The sequence below is a fragment of the Apteryx rowi genome, unplaced genomic scaffold (assembly GCF_003343035.1).
Source record: "Apteryx rowi isolate R43461 unplaced genomic scaffold, aptRow1 scaffold_81, whole genome shotgun sequence".
Classification (NCBI taxonomy): domain Eukaryota; kingdom Metazoa; phylum Chordata; class Aves; order Apterygiformes; family Apterygidae; genus Apteryx; species Apteryx rowi.
Window position 1 is genome coordinate 2,551,823 of NW_020451105.1, and position 23,360 is coordinate 2,575,182.

The 23,360-nt window shown below is 38.3% G+C and overlaps 1 protein-coding gene across 3 annotated transcripts in view; it reads left to right on the forward strand.

Annotated features, from left to right (window-relative positions):
* NAV2 (neuron navigator 2) overlaps nucleotides 1-23,360 on the forward strand; it is a 242,389-nt gene that overhangs the window by 67,061 nt on the left and 151,968 nt on the right. For all 3 annotated transcript variants that reach the window (XM_026089351.1, XM_026089354.1, XM_026089352.1), the window contains exons 2-3: nucleotides 3,432-3,549; nucleotides 8,566-8,618. In XM_026089351.1, the coding sequence (XP_025945136.1) occupies nucleotides 3,432-3,549; nucleotides 8,566-8,618 (171 nt within the window). The remainder of the gene's footprint in view (nucleotides 1-3,431; nucleotides 3,550-8,565; nucleotides 8,619-23,360) is intronic.

A 23,360-nucleotide genomic window follows, 5' to 3' on the forward strand; every position in this document is an offset into this window, starting at 1 on the left:
GTTTCCATAATTACCTTAATATATGCCATAAAAATGAGCAGTGACTATGAAGAGTTACTAAAAACGAGCAGTGGCCTTGGTAATACTGCATCCATAAGAATGCTTCAAAGCTTGCCAATGTGTAGTCCAGTCAATTAAAAAATAAATCTCATCTGCACATGTGTTTTGCATATTGCAATGTGCTTTGGTGTAGTAAAGTTTAAAAGAGAAAGATTTATGAAGTAGATCTGTATTTTCTTGCAAGAGGGGTTATTAATCAACTAGCTGAATGAAATAGTATTCCATTCCTTTAAATACCTCCTAAACAGATATTTTCTTTGTAGTGGTGTGTATTATTATTATTTAAAGAAATATTATATGACAGGCATAAAAGCTCTGCTTGCAATTCTGATACCAAACATAGAAATGGAGTTCAGTGTACAGAATTGCAGTTACAGGGTGGTTTGCCAACAGTGGAAATTTCTTTATTGTATTAGTGACTTTGACTCAGACAGCCAGTATTTGGGATGTTTCAAGCTGTCTCCTTTAGCAGGAGAATTTGATACTGGAGTTAGGCTTTTCTTTGATGCAGATCTGTTTATTTACAGTGCATGACTAGGAAGTCTAGTGGTCCTGAATGCAGCAGGAGTTGATGCAGTAGGAAACAAATGTGAAATAGCAATTTTGCAATGCCAAACTTGTGTTTTCATGTAGTATTTAGTCTAAAGGTTTCTCTTGAGAGGCTCTCAAGGTCCTGCTGTAGTTTCAGGATCTACCAGGAGGGGACTGCTTTTGCCCTCTCTGCTCCTTCCCATTCCTGCCTTGTCTTAGCTCTCGGGCTGACCTGATGCTTGGATGATGAACCGGATCATGGAAATGATCCAGGCTTCATCTGGTGCATCAAAACGTGATTTTATGCTGGTTTAAAGTCCTTCTGCGAAACTGTGACAGTCATCACAGCCTTCCCATTACAAGAAACTCAGTTATTGTGCTGTGCTGAGTTGTTTGTGGGCTGAACTGCAGTCATGGTGGAGGCAGTATGTGGGTGGACCACTGCACTTGGGAAGTAAAGCTCAGGACTTTTAAACCTGTTTCCTGATACGTTTCTGCTTATAAATAAGCAAGCCAGAATTGTGTGGCAGAAAAATAGGTAAAGTCAATCCTAGCTTTTTAAAGCTGTTAGACTTTTAAAAATATCTTCCTGTTATGGAAAATGTTTTCTTGTTAAAAGAGCTAAGGAACACAATGTCTGGTTTGTGCGAAGGTTTTTGACAGGGGTTTGTTTCATTGAGCTGTTTTTTTACGAGGTGTTCCAACCTATTTTCCTTTTCAAGTCTCTGACACTGTTGCCATAGGAAATGCACATCCTACTCATTTAAAGGTGGAAGCAGAGGATAAATGGGGCAAAATAAGGACATACATTTCAGATTTCGAGTGATTTGTTCAATGCTGTTAACATTATTGTTTTACAGATTTTATATGTGAGAATAGAAGGTGGTGTTTGCAATTAAAAGAAAAGATTTTATAACCAAAATAGCTCTGGTAAAAATATTTATTCTTGTGGAGTTTTTTTTTTTTTTTTTTTTTTTTTGTATTAACACTGAATTAGCAAGTGCAAGAGGAGCACTAAGTTACAGATGCTCCTTGTATTATTTTCAGCTTCCTCAGGCCCTCTGGCAAGTACTTGACTCTTAGACTTGAGAGCTGACTTTTGACTCTCATGAATGAGAGGGACATAAGCCTTGTATTTTCAATATGATATTGAAGACACTTCTGAAATTAGTAGCCCTGGCTATGCTCGGGGATTTTAGTCAGTAATTTCAGGGATTTGTGTTGCTATACAAAGGGCTGCTGGGGACGCTTAGCTCAGGACGGGGGGAATGGCTCTAAAACCCTGTTTGCTTCAGTCTTATTTTGCCTGCAGTGGCAGCAGACAGAATCCTATTTTAGTAGTTGTAATTTATATCTTTATATATGTATATGTATATTCCTTAAGACTCTGAACAGGAAGCTGGTTGGCCCGGTGTCCATAGGGCTGGACGTTACGGCCAGCTGGCTGCCTAGGCCACTCTCCTTTCTAACCATCAGTAGCTGCAACGGCAGATGTAGTTGCTGGGGAAGTGCAGCCTTTGCCACCCCGGGGCAGCTTTCSCGGGGCTTCGGGGCGCCTCCAAACCACCCTCGTGCAACACTGGAGAACCACGTGCGAGCCGTGTTAGCAACAAGATTTGTGGCCTAAACTGTGGGGGGAATATGTGTTGAGTACTGCTGGGAAGACCTTTGCTTCTAGATCAGGGCTTCACAAACTTGTGTGAGGCCTTGGTCACTGGAATAGTGTTTTAAATAAAAAGTTTGATAAAAGCAGTACATGGTGGTTTGTAAGGCCTTTGGAGAGGGTTGGCAATGGCTCTGAAAAGCACATTGTATACACGCTGCCGTGCTGCCCGACTGAATTGCGGGGGCTGCGTTTCTAATAGGATAGAGAGAGTAGGGCTCAACCTTAATATTTTCTGTGTATGTCAAAGGTAAAAAAAACAGGCAGTTAGTTGTTTTTTACTTTATTTCTTTGGAGTATAAGTAGATCATGGAAACAAATCTTCCCTTAATTTTTGTCCTATGCAAAGAACAAAAATTATTGTTTAATTCGTAATGAGAAATTCCTAACTAAGTCTTTTTTTCTTTCTTCTTTTTGATAACCTAGCATGAAAAGATTCTTTTATAAGTTGTCTAGTGATCTTGGATAAGTCTTGGGCTAACACATGGTGAGCAGCACTTACTAATTCAAATTAAAGCAATGTTTTGACTTGGCTGTTTTGTTGGCTTTGTTTTCAGATGATACATTTTAAAATAAATCCCAACAATTAAAGTTTGCGAGGCAGACTAAAATTAGTTTAATAGACCTATTGGAACCTACGAGATAGAACTTACTAGTGTTGGTCGACTTCAAGACCTTTGAGGGCTTGTTAGGTAATATTGCAATGGAGTTTCCTCAAAATGAAATTACTGTGTGCCTAATATGTACAGAGGCAATTCTTGGAAAAGCATCTTTAAAGTTTCTCAATAGCAGACATAAGAAAGGAATGTCAAAGGGAAAATGCGAAAAATACTTAGATAAAAATTGAAATCTATTCCACAAACATGTTACTGATGCAGAACATTTGGTTCAATGTCTGATGATCCATTCAAGCTGTAACATTTTTAGAAGTTTACTATAGTCTTCTATGAGCTTTGATGTCAGATTTTTGAATAGGAAAACCCATTCTATAGTAAGCTGAATACTCGATCTGCACAATGCCTTGAATTTTAATGGTGCCGACTTGTTTCAAGCAGCTAAAAAGCAGTCCTCTTTTCTCAGTGTCTGCGAGGCTGATGTAAGCAAAGATTAGAACTCTGATTTTTAAGGTCGATATTATTAACAATTTCTTTTTGTTTGTTCATCTTCCTCCTAATAGATTTATACTGACTGGGCTAATCACTACCTAGCAAAATCTGGCCACAAGAGGTTAATAAAGGATCTACAGCAAGATGTAACTGATGGCGTCTTATTAGCTGAAATAATCCAGGTTGTAGGTGAGTGACTTTCTTTTTTTGTACCATGTATCCACCAACTCACTTAGAGACGCACCTTCTTTATCTTCTACATAAACATCAAGAAAAAAACACAATAAACTGCATGGAATTATGTAGATAATTTTCCCTCAGAGACTTTGTTAATTAATTTGATAAAGCCTTGTCTTAAAGGATGGCAAAAAAATATTTGGTGTTGCTGATAAGATCTCCTGACACAGCAATATCATTCTGCGTAGCTGAATGTTAAAAAGCAGCTGATGAGGTTTTTTTCTGCTAGGCTGCTTTTAGCCTTCACTGTCTCTGTTTCTTACCCCTTTTTGGGTTGGTCTGGGCATAATTCACAGTGACAGTGGCCTGCTATGTTCCTGCTATGACCTCCTACTCCAGCTGGATTTGAAAAATCTCTATATATAGCTTGAAGAGGGTAAGGGATATGATTTTTATGTGAAAGAAATGGAATCTTTCATAATGAGTTTTCAAAAGAGGAAGATCATTTATCATTAGGACATGTCTCTCTGACATAGGCTCAGTCCTGCAGGTCTTGACTTCCCTCAGTTTGCACTAATATTAGTAGATAATGGAGGTGCTAAACAATTTGCAACATTGGCCCCGTGCAAAGCTACATATTCTCCCTTCCCCTTGGGCCTGGATCCTTCATTAGTTCCTTCAGAGGATCATCCATCTGGTACTTGGGATGCCACGAAACACATGCATGGGCCAGTGGAGATTGATGGAAGCAGAAAGCCTGCTAATAGGAATTAGGATGACTATTGTTAGAAGCAAAACTGACAGATTTGAGATGCAAATTAAGAAGACAGCAATGAAGTAACAAGACATCAGTGCATGCATATTTATAGGTGCTTGAGATGCTGTAAAAAAGCTTGTTCCTTGATTTAAGGTACAAATCGGTAAGCCACATGCTTGGATGAAATCAAGAGGTCTAGTTCCATGGACTCCCTTGGAGCTATACTGGCATACATCAAACAAGTTTTCCTCTTTGCGTGTTTTAGAGCAACAGTATATCCTAATAGTTTTCTATGGGCTAGTCATGTAGCTACAGGCATATAAAAATAGGTCATGAATTAATTGTGTATTGACAGGTATTCACTATGAACAACATTTCATCCTGTATGTATTTACTAATGCATATTTAGTAGAGAAATTTTTTCAAAACCCAAGAACAGTTAGGTGCTTATTCCTTTCATACATACACCCAGCTACCCTGTGTTAACAGTGTTGTATAGAACCTTTGTGTGGGAACAGGTGTAAGAATACCATCATCAAAATATGTGAAATTGGTTGTATCAAGTATTTAAATATAGTTGTTTGCGTATTGACTTGAGAAAACACATATAAAATTCAAAATACTCTCTTTGATACTCAAAGTTATTGTTTACTCTATTTTCATAGCCATCTCAGAGCTGCCTTATTGATAAGATTTTGAATTAGGTCTGCAAGGCACAACTTTCAAAAGTTAAAGTTTAAAGTAAAGGATTTCCTTTTCAGATGATATTTTCCATGTGAAATAAGGTTCATATTTAAACATACTCATTCTAATTCTCTAAATTAGCAGAGAGAGAAAGTCATTTGTATCTGATGTGCCTTAGGCATGCTGCATCTCATTGACAGAGAAGTGGTGATAACTTTCACACGTAGAAGCTGCTTTAACTGTAGCCTAGAAAATACCAACTTTTTTCTGATGAACAAGACTGCACGCTAAAGAAGCTTCTAAATGCAGTGCAAGAGATTTTTCTTTTTTATGCTGTGCTTTCTGTTGTGTGTGAAAGCAGCTATGAAGACACTTGCTCCTTTTTGTCATGGGTGGAGTGTCTAGAGATTATTCAGAGTCACCAGAATTGGTTCTAGTTTAATTATTAGTGATACAATTTTATGTGAGTTCATCTGAAATTCACATAGCAGACATGAAATCTTGCTATTTCAATTCCGGAACTGATGGATAAAATGAAAAATAAAGATGTGTTTTTTAATGAAGACTAAGTATGGTTAATAATGATACAGATATAATGATTATAGTCCTTTCTGCTTACCTTTCTTAAGTGAAATAGATGTGTATTGAGGGAAAGGAAATAATAATAGCTAGGTAGTTCTTATGCCCTAGCATCCAAACAGAGAGCAAATCTAAAAAGATGTGAAACCAAATATCACTGCGTTTGATACAGAGTATCTACCTTTCAGGCCTTAAAACCGCTAGATAGTATAGAAGTGTTATGTGATGACAGTTTATTCTCTTTGCAGGTCAATTAAAAATGTATTCATAGCATTCTGGTGTATTTCAGCTCAAAATTTATGAGAATAAAAAGAACACATAAGGAATATATGCCTTAGTAATCCCATAGAAACATAGTAGTTGTATTTAAATTAATAAATTTAGATATACTGGGTCTGTGCATCATCTTAAATTTGTAATATCAAATTGTCAGTCTGTTCCATGTTAGATTCTTCAATATTCAAAACTCAAAATTGATGCTAAATTAAATTGTACCCCAGTCCAGTAGGATTTTTTCTGTTGCCTAGATGCCTAGAATATTTTGTGGACTATTTTAGTTGATCTGATACAATCAAAATCAGACCAGCTACAAAAGGTGTTGCATTATAAATAAGGATACAGATATTGAGTTAGTGTTAAATCTTTCTTTGTTCAGCTAGCTAAAAGTAGTTCCCATAAAGAGTAAAATGCACAAGTCAGTGTTTTGTTTGTCAAGCAGTACAGCCTTATGGCAGGTGGTAGGTGCACTGTTTAGCATAGATGCTTTGGATTTGCGAAGACAGACGATGTTACATATATGTCTAAATATTCTGGATCTGCTTCTCTTCTGATTGAAATTAATTGTATTGACTTAAGCAGTAGTAGATCCTTGGTCTAATTTTAAAGGTCATTTGTGTGATTATTCCAGATAACTATTTAACTTCAAATTCATTTTGTGACTTATCTCAGTATAGTTTTCATGTGCAAACATGAAAATTGTCCTGTCACCTTGGCAGGAGAAGTTTAAAGGGTTATATTTCAAGCCAGACTTTTGGAATCAAGCCTAGCAGTACTCCCTAGCGTTGTATTCCTGTATTGTTCTTTTATTGACTGGCAAGTAGATTTAAAGAAAACTCTGCAAGTTTTAATGCTAGAGATTCCTTTTCACTTGTGCTTTCATATATTTTTGGCTTGCAGTTTCACAATATGCCTTCTACCAAAATAAAACCCAAATATGTTGGGTACCACTTTCCGTGCTTTGATTCTGATCCTGTCAATGAAAGCACAGTGTCTGTAATAAAAGTACAGAGTTCGTCTTGTTTTTTCTGTCTGGCTTAGGAAAGAGGATGAGAGAAACTATCAGTTCACCCCTCAGTCTTAACCTTTGGTACAACTCTGGAACCAAACTTGTTCCATTAGGTTTGTGAATGCATAGCAATACCCAAAATATGTAGAATAGTTGAGTAAATATTTCTGTTCTGTGTTTGCATACTAAAAATAAGGAAAAAGTCAAATGCCATATTGCAGCAGAAACGTGGAAAGAAGTTAAGCAGTGTAGACGTCTTTAAATAGACAACTCCAGGTAGTTTGTGTATGAGAGCTTAAAAAGAGCTCGGTAAGAAGCTTTATGGTTTGCTAACATTATTTTAAATTCACTGTATAACATTTTGGGAGTTCTAGAGGACTAGGGAAAGAAAAGCTACTAATTTTTAAGAAAGATAAACAGAATGACCTGGCTTAATAGGGATGTCTCTACACATCTGACACAAACGAGAGAAGAGCTCATTCAGAACTTCATTAGTCTTCTTTCAAATTTTAATTATGACCAGTGCAAATTTATGGCAATAAGATCTTATCAAACTAATACGGTATCAGTTTTTGAGATTACTACAGATTTAATATATAAATAAAGATATCGCATGATGCAAAACTGAGAGACAGTGACTAATAAACTCTGGAGGCACAGGATTTGAAAACATATAAGAAATCATTTACATTTCTGTGTGACCAAATCACACTTCTAGGATCAAATGCATGCTTTTTGTGTATGGAGTCTGATAGATTATTCCAGGGAACAGTGCAGCTGATTGATCTGCAGTGTCTTTTTCAGATTAACATCAATTCCTAATGCATTACTGTGGCGTAAGTAGTACTGTGACACCTTGATATATAAAGAGGGGAATACCAGGCAGGAGTAAAGAAGTTATATTAATTCTGTATTTGACATTATGACTGCTATTGGAATACTGTGCCAAATCTGATATTCCTAACTGAAGGATGACAGAAAATTAGATGGAGTTCTGATTGTTGCCCGGAGAATGTGTGACAGGTAGAAAATATGTCTTATGATAAAAGAATCGACAGGATGCAAATCTATTCAACTGATCAAAGGGGATACCTTTATTATAGTGAAAAAACTGCACAAAATAAATTTGATTGTAACTGTTTGTTCAGTCTAGCACACAAAAGTTATTTCAGGGTCCAGTACTGAAAGGGGAAACTAAGCAAATTCAGGCTCTAAGGCACACATTTAACCACCTCAACGATTTACTAATTTCACTTGGGACTTTAAAGATTGAAACCCTGTATTTTTTTGCAAGTTGTATTACAGGTGAGCCATGGATATGAAACTTGAAAAGAAGTCTCACAGTTTGTGCTTAAATTAGAATTGTTCACAGTTTTCCTGCCTCGCTTTAAAATCTGTATTCACTCTACAGACAAATCAACTTGACATGCAGACATCTATGCATATGTAGTGTATGCTTTCCTGCTCAGCAGTGATGCAGTTTCCAGAGTTTAAATCTTTTTTGTCACCCCACAAGATGTTGTCAGACCAGTTGTTTTCTGGCTCCAGCTGTCTCTGGAGGCATGACCCACTAGAAAAGTCCAGCTGCTTTTCTTGATGGGTCTCAGTGTTTCACATATTCGCTTTCATTGGACAACCACAATCTTAAACACCTTTATTTAGCTAGCAGCAAGTGCTCTGGAAATAATTGGTTTTTGCTTTACTTTTTATATTTGCTTTTCAGCAAATGAAAAGATTGAAGACATCAATGGCTGCCCAAAAAATAGATCTCAAATGGTGAGTAGTAAAGTGGTCTATTGTTTGTGTGTGTGTGGTTGAATATTTAGTATATGTGATTTAAATGTCTAAGTGAGACTCTTAAAAACAATTTTCAGTGTAGTTTCTCACACTAGTGAAGGCAAAGGTATAATTTGAAGGAGAACACTACAGTTCTTGCCCCATTGTACTCCACAGGAGTTGAATTAGGCCTTGTCATTTAATTACATATTTACAATGGCACCTATTCTTACTTTGATATTTTGTATTTCTGAAATATCACGTAGTTAAACAAGAGTATATAAAACTGAAATGTTGTTCTTTTATCCAGACAACAGTATCACAAAAGCAGAATTAGATATATATTTTAAGTGTATTAAGATTCCTTTATTTTGTGAAAAGAAAGAAGATAAATGGTCAAAACTCACTAAATAAAGAACAAAATTTCAAATTGCAGACTTCAAGATCTGTTTTAAATATGTATCTTCTTTTTGATTGATTTAATTTGAAAAATAAGTTATTTTGTATCTTTCTGGTATGTAATATTTGAAACTGAAGAACCAAAAATTAGTGTTGTAGAAATAAAAGCATACCATACATCAAGAGTATGTCTGCTATGAGTATTGGTGAAGATAAAACTATAGACAGAACTTTACTGAGAACGTAAGCAGTAAGAAACTGAGGAGTTTTAAAAATTTATGGCATTTCAAATGAAGGCTATTTCCTTTTTTATCCTGAGACAAAACTAATTTTACAGTATAAATTCTAGAATCTCCCCTTTGCATTCCAAATGCTCAATTTGGGATATTTTAATATCTTTTCTGTATGTGAAGCTATTCTGGTGTTTTTCATTTTTACAGCTTCTCCCAGCTGCGCCCACCTCCAGGTCTATAACTTCGATATGGCTACTGATGTAGTTAAATAAAGGATTACAGATTTGATGAGAGTTTGCCATCTTAAGTCAGAAACAGCACTGTGTTCTGCTGTTCTGTTTTGGCTTTTTGTTTCTTCTTGGAAGTTATCAGTCTCCCTTAGACCCATGGAGCAAACACTCCTTAAAAAGAAAGCCATCTAAGCAGATTTACCGTTGCTACTTCTTACTGCTTTGAAAAGATTGGTTGCTATTCTTGCTGTAGCCACAGCAGCTGTCTAGAGTATAAATAATTGAGGAAATGTTGACAATTACTATAATTTAATGTTCCACAAATGTGTCCTAAGAACTGAATTTCATTCAGGACTGGACAAATTCCCTAATATTGTAGCTAAAAATTCAGTGTAAGTCATGATTCTTCAGGAAGGAACAGAGCTGTTCTGTTTTATACAGTCAGATGCCACACTGTAGGTTGTTTATAGAATCAGATCCGGTTATAAAAGCATCAGAGGGCATGTGCTACATCAGGAATTGTGAAGTGTTGGAAGGAAGTCTTTGCTTCGCACTCCCTCCTCCAAGGTTTTAAGTTTATTCTGGTTGCTCATTCAGGAGGGTAGGGTGAGTAAAACTGGCTGTTCTATGTCACCCTACTCATGAGACTTAGTACATCAGTCAAAGGCAGGCCATCCTCGGTGGTGTTCTCACCACAAGAAACATAAGGGTTATGCTTATGGCTTGCTTTGCTCAAGTGCACAGGCTTTTGGAGCTTTTTGTTACCTCAGCAGAGAATGCTGAGACAAGAACTTAAGAATCTTCACAAAGGTAGTGTGCACTGAGGTGCGTGTAGCGTTTGAGGAGACAGCTCTTCTTCAAGTTTCCTGCATTCCAGGAGAAGGATGTAAGTTGCACTGTTCATTTAGATTTGGCAGTCTCCATCCTTTGCATTTTGATGCACTTTCCTCTTAATATACCACTCCCCAGGGTGTGGGAGCTGGTGTTTGTGTCTGGTGCTTGTACTACAGAGGTGTGGCAGGAGGCAAGGGTCTTTGTGTCCAGTCAGCTCGAACACACATGGTTGAACCAGGTCGAATGTGTGTAGTCTTATTTTTTTTAATTGATTGTTCAGTTACAGATGTGCATATCTATATTGTACTCTCTATAAATAGGATGTTACAGCTGAGTAGATATTAAAAAAAAAGGTAACTTAAATGAATGTTTAACTTTGCTCATTAAACAAAAATACAATGCAGCTTGGTGGGAAGTCTTCTATCATCAACTCTCTCGTCTGGGCAGTTTATCCAGTTTGTAGGTTCACCATGCCATGGACAGAGAGAATTGTGTAGAGCCAGCTCTGGTCCAGCCAGATGTATCGTCCTGAAAACCCAAAGTGAATCTATATATCTTCCAAGGCCCTTATGGCTTTGTGGAAGCAAATATAGTTGCTTCCATGTGGTACAGTCATAAGCCAGTGAAGCTCATCAAACCTTAGAGAGCTGAATGCAGAGCCAGATCAGGTCTCTCTGCATTGTTGTGCCCATTGCTGCAGAGTAGACCAGGGTGTGGATTTGCCCAGGCCAAGTTGAGCGTTAGAGATAGCTTGGGTCTAACAGACTCAGAGCCAGTGCTAATAAGCCTTGTCAAATCAAGTTTAGTACTGCAGAACCATTTGGGACCATCGAGGCTTATCAACCAGGTCTCAGTGCCAGAAGTGACATGACCAAGTCCCACACTGACGCCATGAAAAGTCACTTCAGTGAGAACCTGTGCCTTGTACTCTTGTTGTCTGGGTTGCTCTGCTGTTGGGAGTATTCCGGTCTTCCTTTGCTTCAGATAACAGAGTTGACTGGTTTTTATATAATCTATTATAGACTGCTCTATATCTTCTTCCCTCTTCATAAGAACTGTAGGTTTTTTTTTTTTCCAATCCTATATGCTTTTGTATGCAGATATTTCTCTAAACAAAAGCCTGTAATTGTGATGATTAGTTCCAGCTGGCACACAGAAAATCCTGTGGTTAACTGAGGATGTAGTAGTATGGAGTATAGGTTCTGTGGCCAAGAAAATTTGGAGACTGTCATCACAATTGCATTTTGCTTTGTAGAATGAAGCATAAGAAAATATTGGCTCACTTCTTGAGAAGTGGGAGAAGGAGGTTAAAACAAAACCACTTTCCTCTCCTACCCATTTTTGGAAAAAGACAGATGTAAACAAGCATGAATAGGGATATCTTTCAGTTAATGCTGCTTGGTTGAAGAAAAAAAAAAATCTTTTCTTTCTAACAGTCAGTTTGCCTGTTTTTCTGAGGATGGTATTAGAGCTCTACATTCATCAGCCTGCAGAAGCTGGACTATACAGGAGGTACAGTTTAGTACCTTATCTTGTAGCTAGTGTAGGTTTTTCTTGTTAATGTGTGTATTTCAGTGAGTGCTGAATATAACCTATTGCAAAGGGGGTCGTATCACTTATATTCATAAAACGATAAAGTAACTGAAAAAAGTGGAGTACTTCAGTGAATTGTAATATGCAGATATCAAATCTGGCTTTAATGGCAGCCTGTAGAAATCTCAATCCTTAAGTGCCCTGTTCTGTCTGTAGGAAGTATGTTATGTACAACAGTCACAGTTTTTAAAGAAAGTTTTATTTGCAACCTTTTAACTCAGTGTGATATCTGAACATTTTATTATGTTGCATATTAATGTGTCCTGTTTTCCTAGCCCTGCAAAGAGTGTGAAAAAAGACAGAGAGGTTCCTTCCTTGACTAGTTCATACTCTGATCCTGTTGTAGTTGCCTGCTCTAGCTCCAAGCCTTGTTAGAGACTCTTGGGCTTCATGTGGTCACAAGCACAACTGACTGCTGTGCTACCTGTTACAACTGATAAATTGTAAGAGATGAGATAAAAATGAAGATTAGGTGATAAAAGAAACATGCAAAGGATGTGACATTTAGAAAGATCTGGCCATTAATGTGGAGAGAAAGGTGAAGAAAAGAGAAGAACCATAACTGCTAGGATAGAAGTGACTGAAGAGAGAGCTGAGCAAAGAAAGTTAATTTTTAAAGCATGGACTTGAAGATGAAGAGGGGAGATATTTGGTAATGAAGGGATATATTGGCAGACAGAGGACAGCTGATACACTACTGAAGATGGGACTGTAAGAGAGGGTGAAAGAAGTAGAAAGCAGTGTGTCACGTAGGAAGGGTAGAGTTTTTCTTCCACTTTGAGCACAAAGCCAAGAAATATTGAATGTGGCAGTGGAAAGAGATAAGGAGCATCTGGATATATTTAAGAAAAAGTATGAGAAAAGAGAAAAGAAAGTTGATTTTTTCCAAGGTTGAAAATAAAAAAGTTGAAGTTTTGCAGTACTCTAAAGAGAACTAAAATGCTAGGTGTCAAAGTTGGAGAAGGGGAGTGGAGTGATAGCAAACCGGTCAATGATGAAGGGAAAAAGATGGGGAAATCTGTAGGTGGATAAAGCAGGCGCTCTCTCATCTTTCCAGGCTAAGCCTGGGGAAGTTGTGGGACATCCAAGACAAGAAATTGGAGAAACAGGAAGGAACATAGGCTCAACCAAGACCACAGTTCTCTCCTATAAATAGAGTCGGAAATAACTGTGGTTCTCATGTGGTGTTTGTGGTTGTTTTTTATTGTTTTTAAGAGCGATCACTTTACGTATATGAGTATCAATGTGTGATGAAACTATCATGGAACAAAGAGGAGGTACTTATCTTTTTTGTGGGTTCACCTGAGAGTTTTTCAAGCCTTTGCAGGTATCAAGCCTTACTGGTAAAATAATACTGTTCAGTCTTTTCTGTTACTGTTCATCTGTCTTGCAAATGTAAAGAATCTTTTACAGCAGCGTGGGCCAGACCCTGCATTTCTTCCCAAGAACTTTATAAAAGTCAAGGCAAAGGCCCTTGATTTCTATATGTTCACTTCATTTGCAAGGAAGCCTTATTCCGGTGATGGCAACTGGACTTTTAAATTTTATTATTTGACTGATTTCTTGTATTCTGGAGATGTTCTGTAGTGTATTCTGGGCACCCAAGTCAAAAAACAGTTTGTATAAAAATTTTTCAGCCTGGCAGGGCCCCTGTTTTTAAAGTCAGCAGCACAGGAAGTTTTAATTAAGTGTTAAAGCTAGTTGTTCACTTCTGTCCTCAGTGTGACCCTTGCCACCTCCACCCCCTGCTACATTATTTTTTTGGGGGGGGGGGAGGGGGGAGAAAAGAGCAGATAAAAAGGCTTCACCCTTTTTATGACAGATGTTAAAGTCTTTATTATTATTTGTGTATATGGTATATAGTTATACATATTACCGTGTTCTTTTTCACACACAGTTAAAAATCACTAAAAGTACATATCCATGAATTGAAATAAACATGAATGCTGGTGTGATATGGCCCATACTTAAAGAGTATAGATGAATAGGCATAAATGAGGGCTGGCAGGAATAATGTGAGAGGCAACTGTCTACATCGACCGAGGAGCTGACTGTGTATGTGTAATATCCACTAGGAGAGTGAGCTGCTACTTTTTGTACAAATAACTAAAAATGACTGCTGTAAAAAATAGAGTTAAAATATTCTTAGCTTCTTGTATTTTTCTCATGGAAATAATTATTGTCAATTTTAGAAACTACCATTTCTATCTTCTCAGTTTCCCACCAGCTGCACCAGAACTGCTGTTCGTCTAGCACAGGAAGATTGTCCTGGGCACACTGTGGAGTCCTTCAGTTAACTCAAGGATCACTATGACATGTTTTCAGATGTTTCCTGGTTACTGCTAAACATATTGCCCCGTATTACTCACAGTCATATTTATCCCTGCTATAACCCATTTGTCTCAGGAGCAGCTACATTTCATTGTGTGAGAATTAATTGGTTTTGGGGGTTAAAAATAGCAGTTGGGCTCCAGCAGTATCACCAGGCCTTCTGCTTAGTCCCTGTTCTGTCTTTGTTCTTGGAGAATTGGCATCTGCTTAAATCTGCTCCTCTAAACACAGTCTTTTTTATATATCCAGTGTTGTCTAAACGTTGCCATGGCTGGCCGCAATAAATTTGCAGAGGCTGTTCCTCCAACCCCTCCCAGACTGACAGGGGCTGAAGTCTGGCCGTTAGGCCACCCGTTTCTCAAAGTCACGGATCCTGTTGCCCAGGAATGTGCTGCTAATTCAGGGAAATAGCTCCGCAGAAAAGATCAAAAGCATCACAAGCATTTTTTTCCTCTGCAAATTCCTGGTGTAGGATTTTTGGAAATGTATCCTGGTGGTTAAAAATAGTCATGTATTTTCAAAAAAAACTTCTCCAAGGTTGTTCTGAGAAATATAGTAACGGGAACTTTGTGTCTTCTGTTAAGCCTTTCCCCCCACTTTACTTAGGTAGCCTGTATCTTACTGTCAGGGTAGGTTTAGCATTTTAATCTGTTTAATGTTACTGTAGTAACAAATGGGCATTTTTTGACTGTGGCCTGGGGTATGTTTCCTCATGGCTGAATGTTAGCCTGAAGGGAAGACGTTAGCTGGAGCCATGCCAGACTGTACAGTGACGGACACAGCATAGCTCCTTGAACTGCGGGGGGAGACACTTGGCCTAATCGCGAATTTAGCAATGTCTAGAACTGCATTTTCTTTAAAACTTTCTGTGTTTCTGCTGATCATGTGTGAGCCTAAAATACAAATTTTCCCATATAACTGAGGCCTTGGCCCTCTACTGGAAATTTCATAAGATGCTCTTTCCTTCCTCTGCTCCGTTATAAAATCCAAAGCTCAGCTTCTGCATGTTGTCATTTAGAAAAGAAAGATTTGCTACAGAGATGATCTGCCAGGCTGTGTGTACTTAGATATCTTTCTTCCCATCTCTCATGATGAATTTTGCTCTTGGTTAAGATTCATTTTGCTGTCTCTATTTTTTCCAGGGATCCAGACTGTTATTAGGCTATTATGCTTACCATTTATATATTATTATCAGTGAGACAGGTGCTGTAGGATAATGGACCTCTCTTTTGCAGAGTTTGCAGTCTAAATAAAACCACAGACAGAACCCTCCCCTGCCCCCCATCATCCTACATAGGAAATAACATGATAAATAGAGCTTGACAGGACTGGGAGAGGCCAGTATGTACATCCCACTGCCATAAGGTACCATAAAGCATCCCTAAAGCTAATAGACATTTGTCTAATTTCAGGAGGGAAAGAGTCCCAGAACTGCTGCCTGCGGGCATGGAGATGAGGCAGTATGCGCATGCGGTCTGCCCGTTTGGTGGGCGTCTGTCGTGCCTTCTGAGGCACGGTGGCCACAGTCTGTCACTCTCTTGGGCCCTCGTGGTGTACGGTACTCGGATTCTTTGCCCTATGCTGTGGTGCTGAAACTTAAACATCATCCGACTCTGAAAGAACAAGGGTCAATAAAGAGCAACAGGGAAATGCCTTTAAAAGTAATTATTAAGGAAAACTGGGACATGTGAGCTTCACGACAGAGAGATAACTAGATTCTGTTTGTTCATTGATCTCATTGTTCGTTTAAGCTGCCGTATTGCTTTTTGAATACCTAAGTTTGTAGCCCCCGTGTGGACTAAATACATGAAACAGAGCTGTTGCACAAAGGAAACAGGGTGATTCCACAAAAGTGTGTGGAGACTTCTGTCTGTATTTGCAGATATCTTTCACTTACGTATTTAGATATTTACCAAAGAGTGGATGAATAACTTTCTTTTGCCATCGCTATTATTTATGTAAATTTTTTACATAAATTTACCTTTTATGTAATATACTCCGAACACAGCTTCTTGCTATGTTATGCTTACATGGGGAAAAATGGGAAATTGTGGATGATGTGTCTTTAACTTCCTTTATTGTGCCTGCATATTGGGATATATATTATATGTAAAACGGCATTCGTTGTCAGGCCAAACTATAGTATATTTCTATCACTTAAAATAAAGCTTTCGTTGCTTGATTGTTTTATTATTATAATTAATCAAAATAGAGCACAGCAATATTCGGTACAAAACTTCCTTCTGAGGTAAAACTTGTGATAAAATGTGTAGTTTCTCTGCTATGTGAGTTTCATTAAACTCTGAATTACTGCTGCAAATTGAAGTTAAATTTGATATACAGGGTTTTCATCACTAAAGCTGGTATTGGAGGAAATACAAACACTACTCAAGAGGTGCTGCTTACTGTAATGAGTAGTTTAATGTCAGCTTCTCCTTTCAGACATCTATACTCTTTCAAAAATACCGTTTTATATACAATTCAAGGATGTTTTGTCAATCTAGTGAACACTGCCCTTCCCTAGACATAGGTCACATTTTACACTTAATCACAACAGTACACTGGCAACATAACTTTCGGTCTGGAAGCCCAAAATAGAAAAGGGTCTCTCGTGAGCAGCTAGGGAATGTGGAAGTGAAGCATTCATGGGACTTGTTGCACCCCTCGTTACTTATTTACTGAGCACAGCCATGGTTTCTGTCGAGCTGTTCCTATCTTTAGTTATACTGAAGCAGAGATTTAGTGCCAGTAATGTAGAGTTAGTGTGTTACGTGCTAACATCCAGTTAAGTGTCTGTTGAAACCAGCAAATGGTTTCATTTATATCCCAAATTAATGATTCTCCAGTGGCAGGATACTCTGTTGATATATGTTATCCAAAGTTGAACATGTTGTTATTGTTTAACAAATTGTAATTTAGGACCAGTCTCAAGATTTCAAATGGTGCACAAATTATCCACTTCAGCTTTTTGAATATCTTTCTCTAAGGCCTGATTCTGAAAAGCTGGTCAGAAAATGTTGAATATTTCTGTGAGTGTTTTTCAGAGAAGCGAACCTTTATGTTTTTCCCCATAGGAAAATTTCTCTTTTGAATGGAAAAAATGAAAACATTTGAAAAGCTGAATTTCAAAATAAAGTAGGAAAATTTCTAGAGACCTTACATCCGCCTCTCCCTCCTTAAACAGTGGCTGCTTGCTTGTTTAGAAATACACTGGGTAGAAGCTGCTGCCAAGTTGTCGTGTCGTGCAACCTCTTCCCTCGCCAACCCCCCAGGAGCCGAAGCTGTGAGTGGAGGCGCTATTGCCCCCCTGGCCGGCCCGCGGCCCGTGCTGGTGGCTCTCAGCGCAGCCGCCCTTCGAGAGGGGGTCCACGCGCAGCCCGTGCTAGCAGTTAAAGCGGAAAGCCCAGATTAGCTTGGCAGGACTTCTGAATCGCACGGGCTTGCCTGAAAGCAGTCTGAATACAAGAACCCTTTACGTGCTCTTTGATGTGATTAGAAATTTGGGCACCATGAATCGGAGCTTTCTCGGTGGTGCTTACTGCACGCGTTTCTATTTATATTTGGCATGTTGTGAGTACAGCTGCGGATATGTTTTTGGAAAAAGAAAATTAAATATTTACAGGGATTTAATACTGTGCATGTACAATAAGAGCCAGGTGGGCATTGTGTGTAATGGGTCTCTGTGTTCTGTGCTTTTATAGATATTTATGATAGCCACGCTAATGTGAGTCCCCCTGCAACCTTAGCATCAAAGTTCTTTAAAATCTTGAATATTAACAGCATATTGTAAAATAGAGCAATACCGTTAGTCCCATCCTTTCCAGAGGAGCAGCTGAGGCACAGAGAAGCGAAGGTTTTACCCAAGAGCAGAGAAGGGGATGCTGGAGAGGGGACTGAGGCTGGTTCTCCAGCCAGAGGTTAGTGCCCAAACTGCCCTTTCCCTTGAAAACCAAAAAGAGGTTAAATTGTATCCAAGTGATGCATCTGTAATGTAGAAGGTCTAATTTTCACATATATGTGAAAACAATGCACCTGTGAAAATATATTTAGCTTTCTGTGGATTTCTCTCTTATAACCAGGCTTCGTGTGTCCCTGAGTTACGACCATTATTTGAGTTCTGAAATATCCACTAAGTTCTGTCAATATCCTGAAATTAAATTTATGAGACATTTTTATCCAAATAGGGGTGGCATATGAACACTGGGAGCAACATATTATTTCTTCAAAAAAAGTATATTTTGATCAGGGTACATATTAATGAAGGTGTATTTTAAACAAAGCAATTAAATTAGTACTTATATCCTTCCGAGGAAAAGAGAATTTGTAATATTGCCTTGATATTTCTTATATGTGATATAAATACATTTAGGAAATAATGCAAATGAGTAATAAACCTAATTTGAGGAAAAAAAATTTAAAACCCCTCGAACCCCAGGATTATAAGGATTACCAATGTAATGGTTTAAAATTTTAAGGCTCTTCCTAAACTTTATGAAGTAAAAAAGTTAATCATAGAACCTTGAGCTGAAAATACAGACAAAGAATACATTTTGCTTTATGAAACAGCTTGCTGAGAACAGCTTTTGTTAAGCTCCTTCCTGGTTTCTGGATTATATGTGAAGTCTACTGTAATGGTGTATAAGAGTTTGTAAAAAAAATTTTTTTAAAAAGTCACATGAAATCAATCTTTATTTTTCTTGTTTGGAAACTAATCTACTGGACAGAACATGGAATCTTAAGTCAAAAGGAAAGTACTGGTTTCAATATAAGTAGTAATTTTCCTGGGTAAGCTCATAAAAAGTCAGCTGTAAAATCACTGTAAAAGTTGGGAGTAGAGATCTTGCACCATAATAATGATGTTTCTTGTAATTATGAGAATAATCAGAAACTTCCCATGGTTTCTAAGTGAAGGCACCTACAGTGAGAAGTTTAATTTTGATTTTTCTTTGAGAACAACATCTGGATCTGTCACAAGGAGAGCAGTGTTTATAATTTACCCTGCTCTGTTTGTCTTGGCTGAGCTGAATGTCAAATATATATATTTGTCAAATATTTGTCAAATATAGTCAATATTCAACATATATCAGTGCCCATGTACGGGTTTCTATTTATGTGATGAGGAGTGGGGATGTTTGGGGTTTTTTTGTTTTGTTTTGTTTTTGATGTGCCCTACTCTGCTTGTACAGGCCAGGGCATGTTTCCTAGTGCCTTTTCTTTCGAACACGGACAAGAATAGAAACTGAATCTTCTGTGGTCATTGTGCCAGTGTTGCCAGAAATACATAATTACTGCAAGGTACATTTGAGAGCAGAGGAGTAACTGAGTGATATACCTGGGAAAGTAATAGTGAAATGAGAATTAAATAAATGTATTTTGATCAGTATATAGGAATTCAATAAAATTGTTAAATTTGTATCTACATAAGTTCCATATGTGTCGAAGTGAGGAAGGAATGAGGAGTGTGTAGGTCTGATAGGAATCCTGCTGCTTATCCACCTTTATAAAGGACTTAGTGAATAAAAAGAGATATAGATGATCCCTAACTCTTAACCCTGCTTTTTCAGCAAGAGATTGGTGGTCAGACTCCTGTAACAAAAGCAACTACTGCTTCAGCAGGCTGTTCTGGTGCTTGAAACATGTGCAACATTTCTAGCCATGATGCTCCCATCTTGCCAGGCAACAAATGCCACCTAGAGATGCCTGTTAACAGGAAGCTTTCTGCTAGCTGACTGAAACATTGATTTTGCATCTGTGCATATGAGAACGGCAGTTGTGAAAGTAAACCCTTTATGTCTGACCAGAAATTTAATTCTGTGGATTTTTATTTTGTCATGCCAGCATGTAATTAAAAGAAAGCTCTCTTCTTACGTAGCATAGAGAAATGACAAGTCTGGATAAAGAATGCTTACTTTTACTCTTAAGTGACAGCATGAGCCTTGACTGAATTTAGGAAAAGATAATCACTGAGGAATTAAGATGAAACTACTTCATTTTATCAGTCTGAACTACTCTTTTTCTTAAACTATTGTGTGTAGTGAATGGAACAGCAGAGCTTAAACAGTGTGTGGGGGGAAACCCCCAAATAACCCTTTATTTTGTTTTAAAAAGTCAATTAAAAACACCGACGGAGGATTGTCAGTCCCTTCTGATCCCAAACTGTGGGTAGGTTTCCTGAGTTTCCCAGCTTCCTATTTATAACCCTTCCCAGTGGGAGTGTTTCCCCTGGCGACGGCAGAGATGGAGAGGGAAGAGTTCCTGTAGGTGGGCAGGCCCTGGGGGATTTAGAGGCAGCAGTCCTCAGGCTGGCGTTTAGTTTAGCGATATTTCAGAACAATAACTGCCTTACATGGTGTAAAACTGATACTGTGCTTTGATAGTTGACTATACCACAAACACTTTATGTGCAGTGTTTCAAAATTGCAGTTATTTTTTTGATGCTTTTGGGGTGGGAGTGTTACAAGGAATTGCTCAGTTTTGGACACTCTGTAATGTGCTTGAATAAGATAATCACTGCAGATATCTGTCACTACATTTTTCTCCTTTCACACAATTTTCCCCTATTTTGGTTAGGAAGGAAATAAGAGACATGAAACTGCCACCTTTCCTGCTTTGCTTCTACTGTGTTAAGCCTTGCTGGCAGAGCAAATGAGAAATCAGAATTGTCAGCCAAAAAACAGTCATAGCTCACAGTGAAAAAGAAAATATACGCTCCCCTTTGGCAAATCTGCAGTCTCTTCACATCTGCTTAAAGGGCTTAAACAATATGTGGACTCAGCCCAGAAAAGGCTCTCAGAGCCTCAATGAAAGTTTGCTGCTGAATAATGTAATTTCAAGGAGGCAGCTGCACTTCGTGTCAGAAGTCACCACAGTGCAGGGTCATTAGATCTTTGCTAAGCTGAGATCTAGCCAGAATCTTTGCTGCTATCCTAGATGTTTATATATCTAAATGTTCTTATTACCATGYTACTATTTCAGGATAGTTAGCTATCTCCATCACTTTATGCGCAAGAGCATCTTTCTGCATAACATAGTATTTGATAATTATTAACTCTTTCTTAGGTTAGTATTGATACAGCAGAAGCTAGAGACAGGATCCTTCCTTGGTGCTTTGATAGGCGAAATTCATTAAATGTTGCACTGGTGACTCTTCTATTTAAATAATCAGCATGATTTCTGAGACTACAAAGTGCCAAGTGGAATGTAAGGCCTTTTCCGCTGGAACTGGAGGGCAATCACAAATCATTTTCATGTGGGACACCAGTTAGTTATCATATGAGAAGCACTTTGAATTTCTGCCAACTCCAGATTTTAATAAGTTCAGCTATAGACTTGCACTCCGCATTTTATTTTCTTCCTGAATTTCCCCTAATTTCTTTCTTTTTCATTGCTGAGCTCTATTTTTCCTAAAAATGAATTAATTTCTCATTTTGCTATCATTCTGCCATATAACTCTTAGTATCACAGGTGATACTACATAAATAATGAAAGAAGAAAATTACCCAGAGTTGTGGAATACTGGAAATTTACTTGGAACAGTAAAGATTGAAGACCTGTAAGTACAGGTGGTAGAAACAGATAGGAGATTGGTGCTTTTGTTTGGTGTTTATTCTTGAAAAGGTGAACTTTGGCTTTCCAGCAAAGTCACTAATCACCTCAATAAAAGAGCTGTGTTGAAAACTTGAAAGGATTATTGAACACTGAGGAAGGAAACCAATGTAGGTTGACTACAGTATCATGCACTGCGGATGAAGGAACCTTTGGACTGCACCCTGTTACAAGCTAAAAGATCTGAACATTATAGGGAGTCTGTTCATTGATATATACCTCTTTTGGGGAATCTGTTCTCAAGGTATAGTTAGATTGGTAAGAGTTTTGAAATATATCACAATGTTTATAATTGAAATCCCAGTTATATAATCCTAATTACTTTTTGGCCTTATAGAAGAGAATATTTTTTCATTATTATTTTTATTGGCAATAAATGAAACTAACTTGAGAGAAATCCGTGCCGGAGATTGTCTGAGAGCTCTCACTCGTCCTTTTTTCTCACCCTGAGAGGGTGGGCAGTGTGGGCCGGGTGCTGGCAGCTGGCAGCTCGGCCTCCAGGACTCCATGCAGCCTCCTTTCTGTATTTTTGAGAGTAGGCGGGAGCTGAAGCGGACATAGGAAATGCATCTTTCCTGTTCCTTTGTGATCTCGCCACGCCAGGAAGAAAGAAACGTAGTTACATGGTAGCAGGTGTGGAGATGGGTCTACATCTATAAAATGGAAGTAGTGTTTGATTGGAGTGTTTTGGGAATTAATAAATTAATGTTTGCAAGATGTTCAAACATGGATAGTCTTTTTTATCACTTACCGATTACCATGGCAAAGGCAAAAAGTGCTCAGGGGTATTAACGGTGCAGAGGGACTTCTGTGTGCTTACGTTAACACAGGATGTTTCCTAGAGTTTTGTGGCTTGCGAGATCGTGGGGTGCCTGCGCTCCGGCTCCTGTGGGGAAGTGCTCTGGTCTGGGGAGGCTGGCAACTGCTGCTTCTGAATACGACAGCAAAGCTTTGGTGGTAGCTTGGTGGGAAACTAGGCATGAAGCTACACCTAAATCTCTACTGGGATATTGAGACATAGGGAAAAAATGCCGATCTCCTCCACCATTTCTGGAGTTGGCTTTGTGAGGTAGGATTTGAATCCAGCCTGTACATAGCGGTGGTTGTCATTATCATTCAGAAATGTGGTGCAGGCCCTGTCTGGCCAAGATCCATTTTATCCCATGCACTTTAGCACAGTGGTACCAGCTCTCTGAAGGGCAAGATTTGCCCCACGGCGAGAAACCACAGTTGTCTGTCATTTCTGACATCCAGAGAATTTTGTGAGTAAACATTTTTTGGATTCCAGCCGGGGTTTCCAGTTACAGTTCTTATATTTGACTGCTTTTGTGGCTGGAAGTTTTGCCAGCTGTCAGCTTAAGAACAAGTGGTAGTCTGTCTTCTCAAGCAAATGCGGCCTCCACGTTTATTTTCGGTTTCATGTTTGCTATACTTACTGTAGGTTAAAAATCCTGGCATAATATCATTGACCCTTTAGTAAGATATATAGTGATCATCTTCCATGGTTAGAATATTAA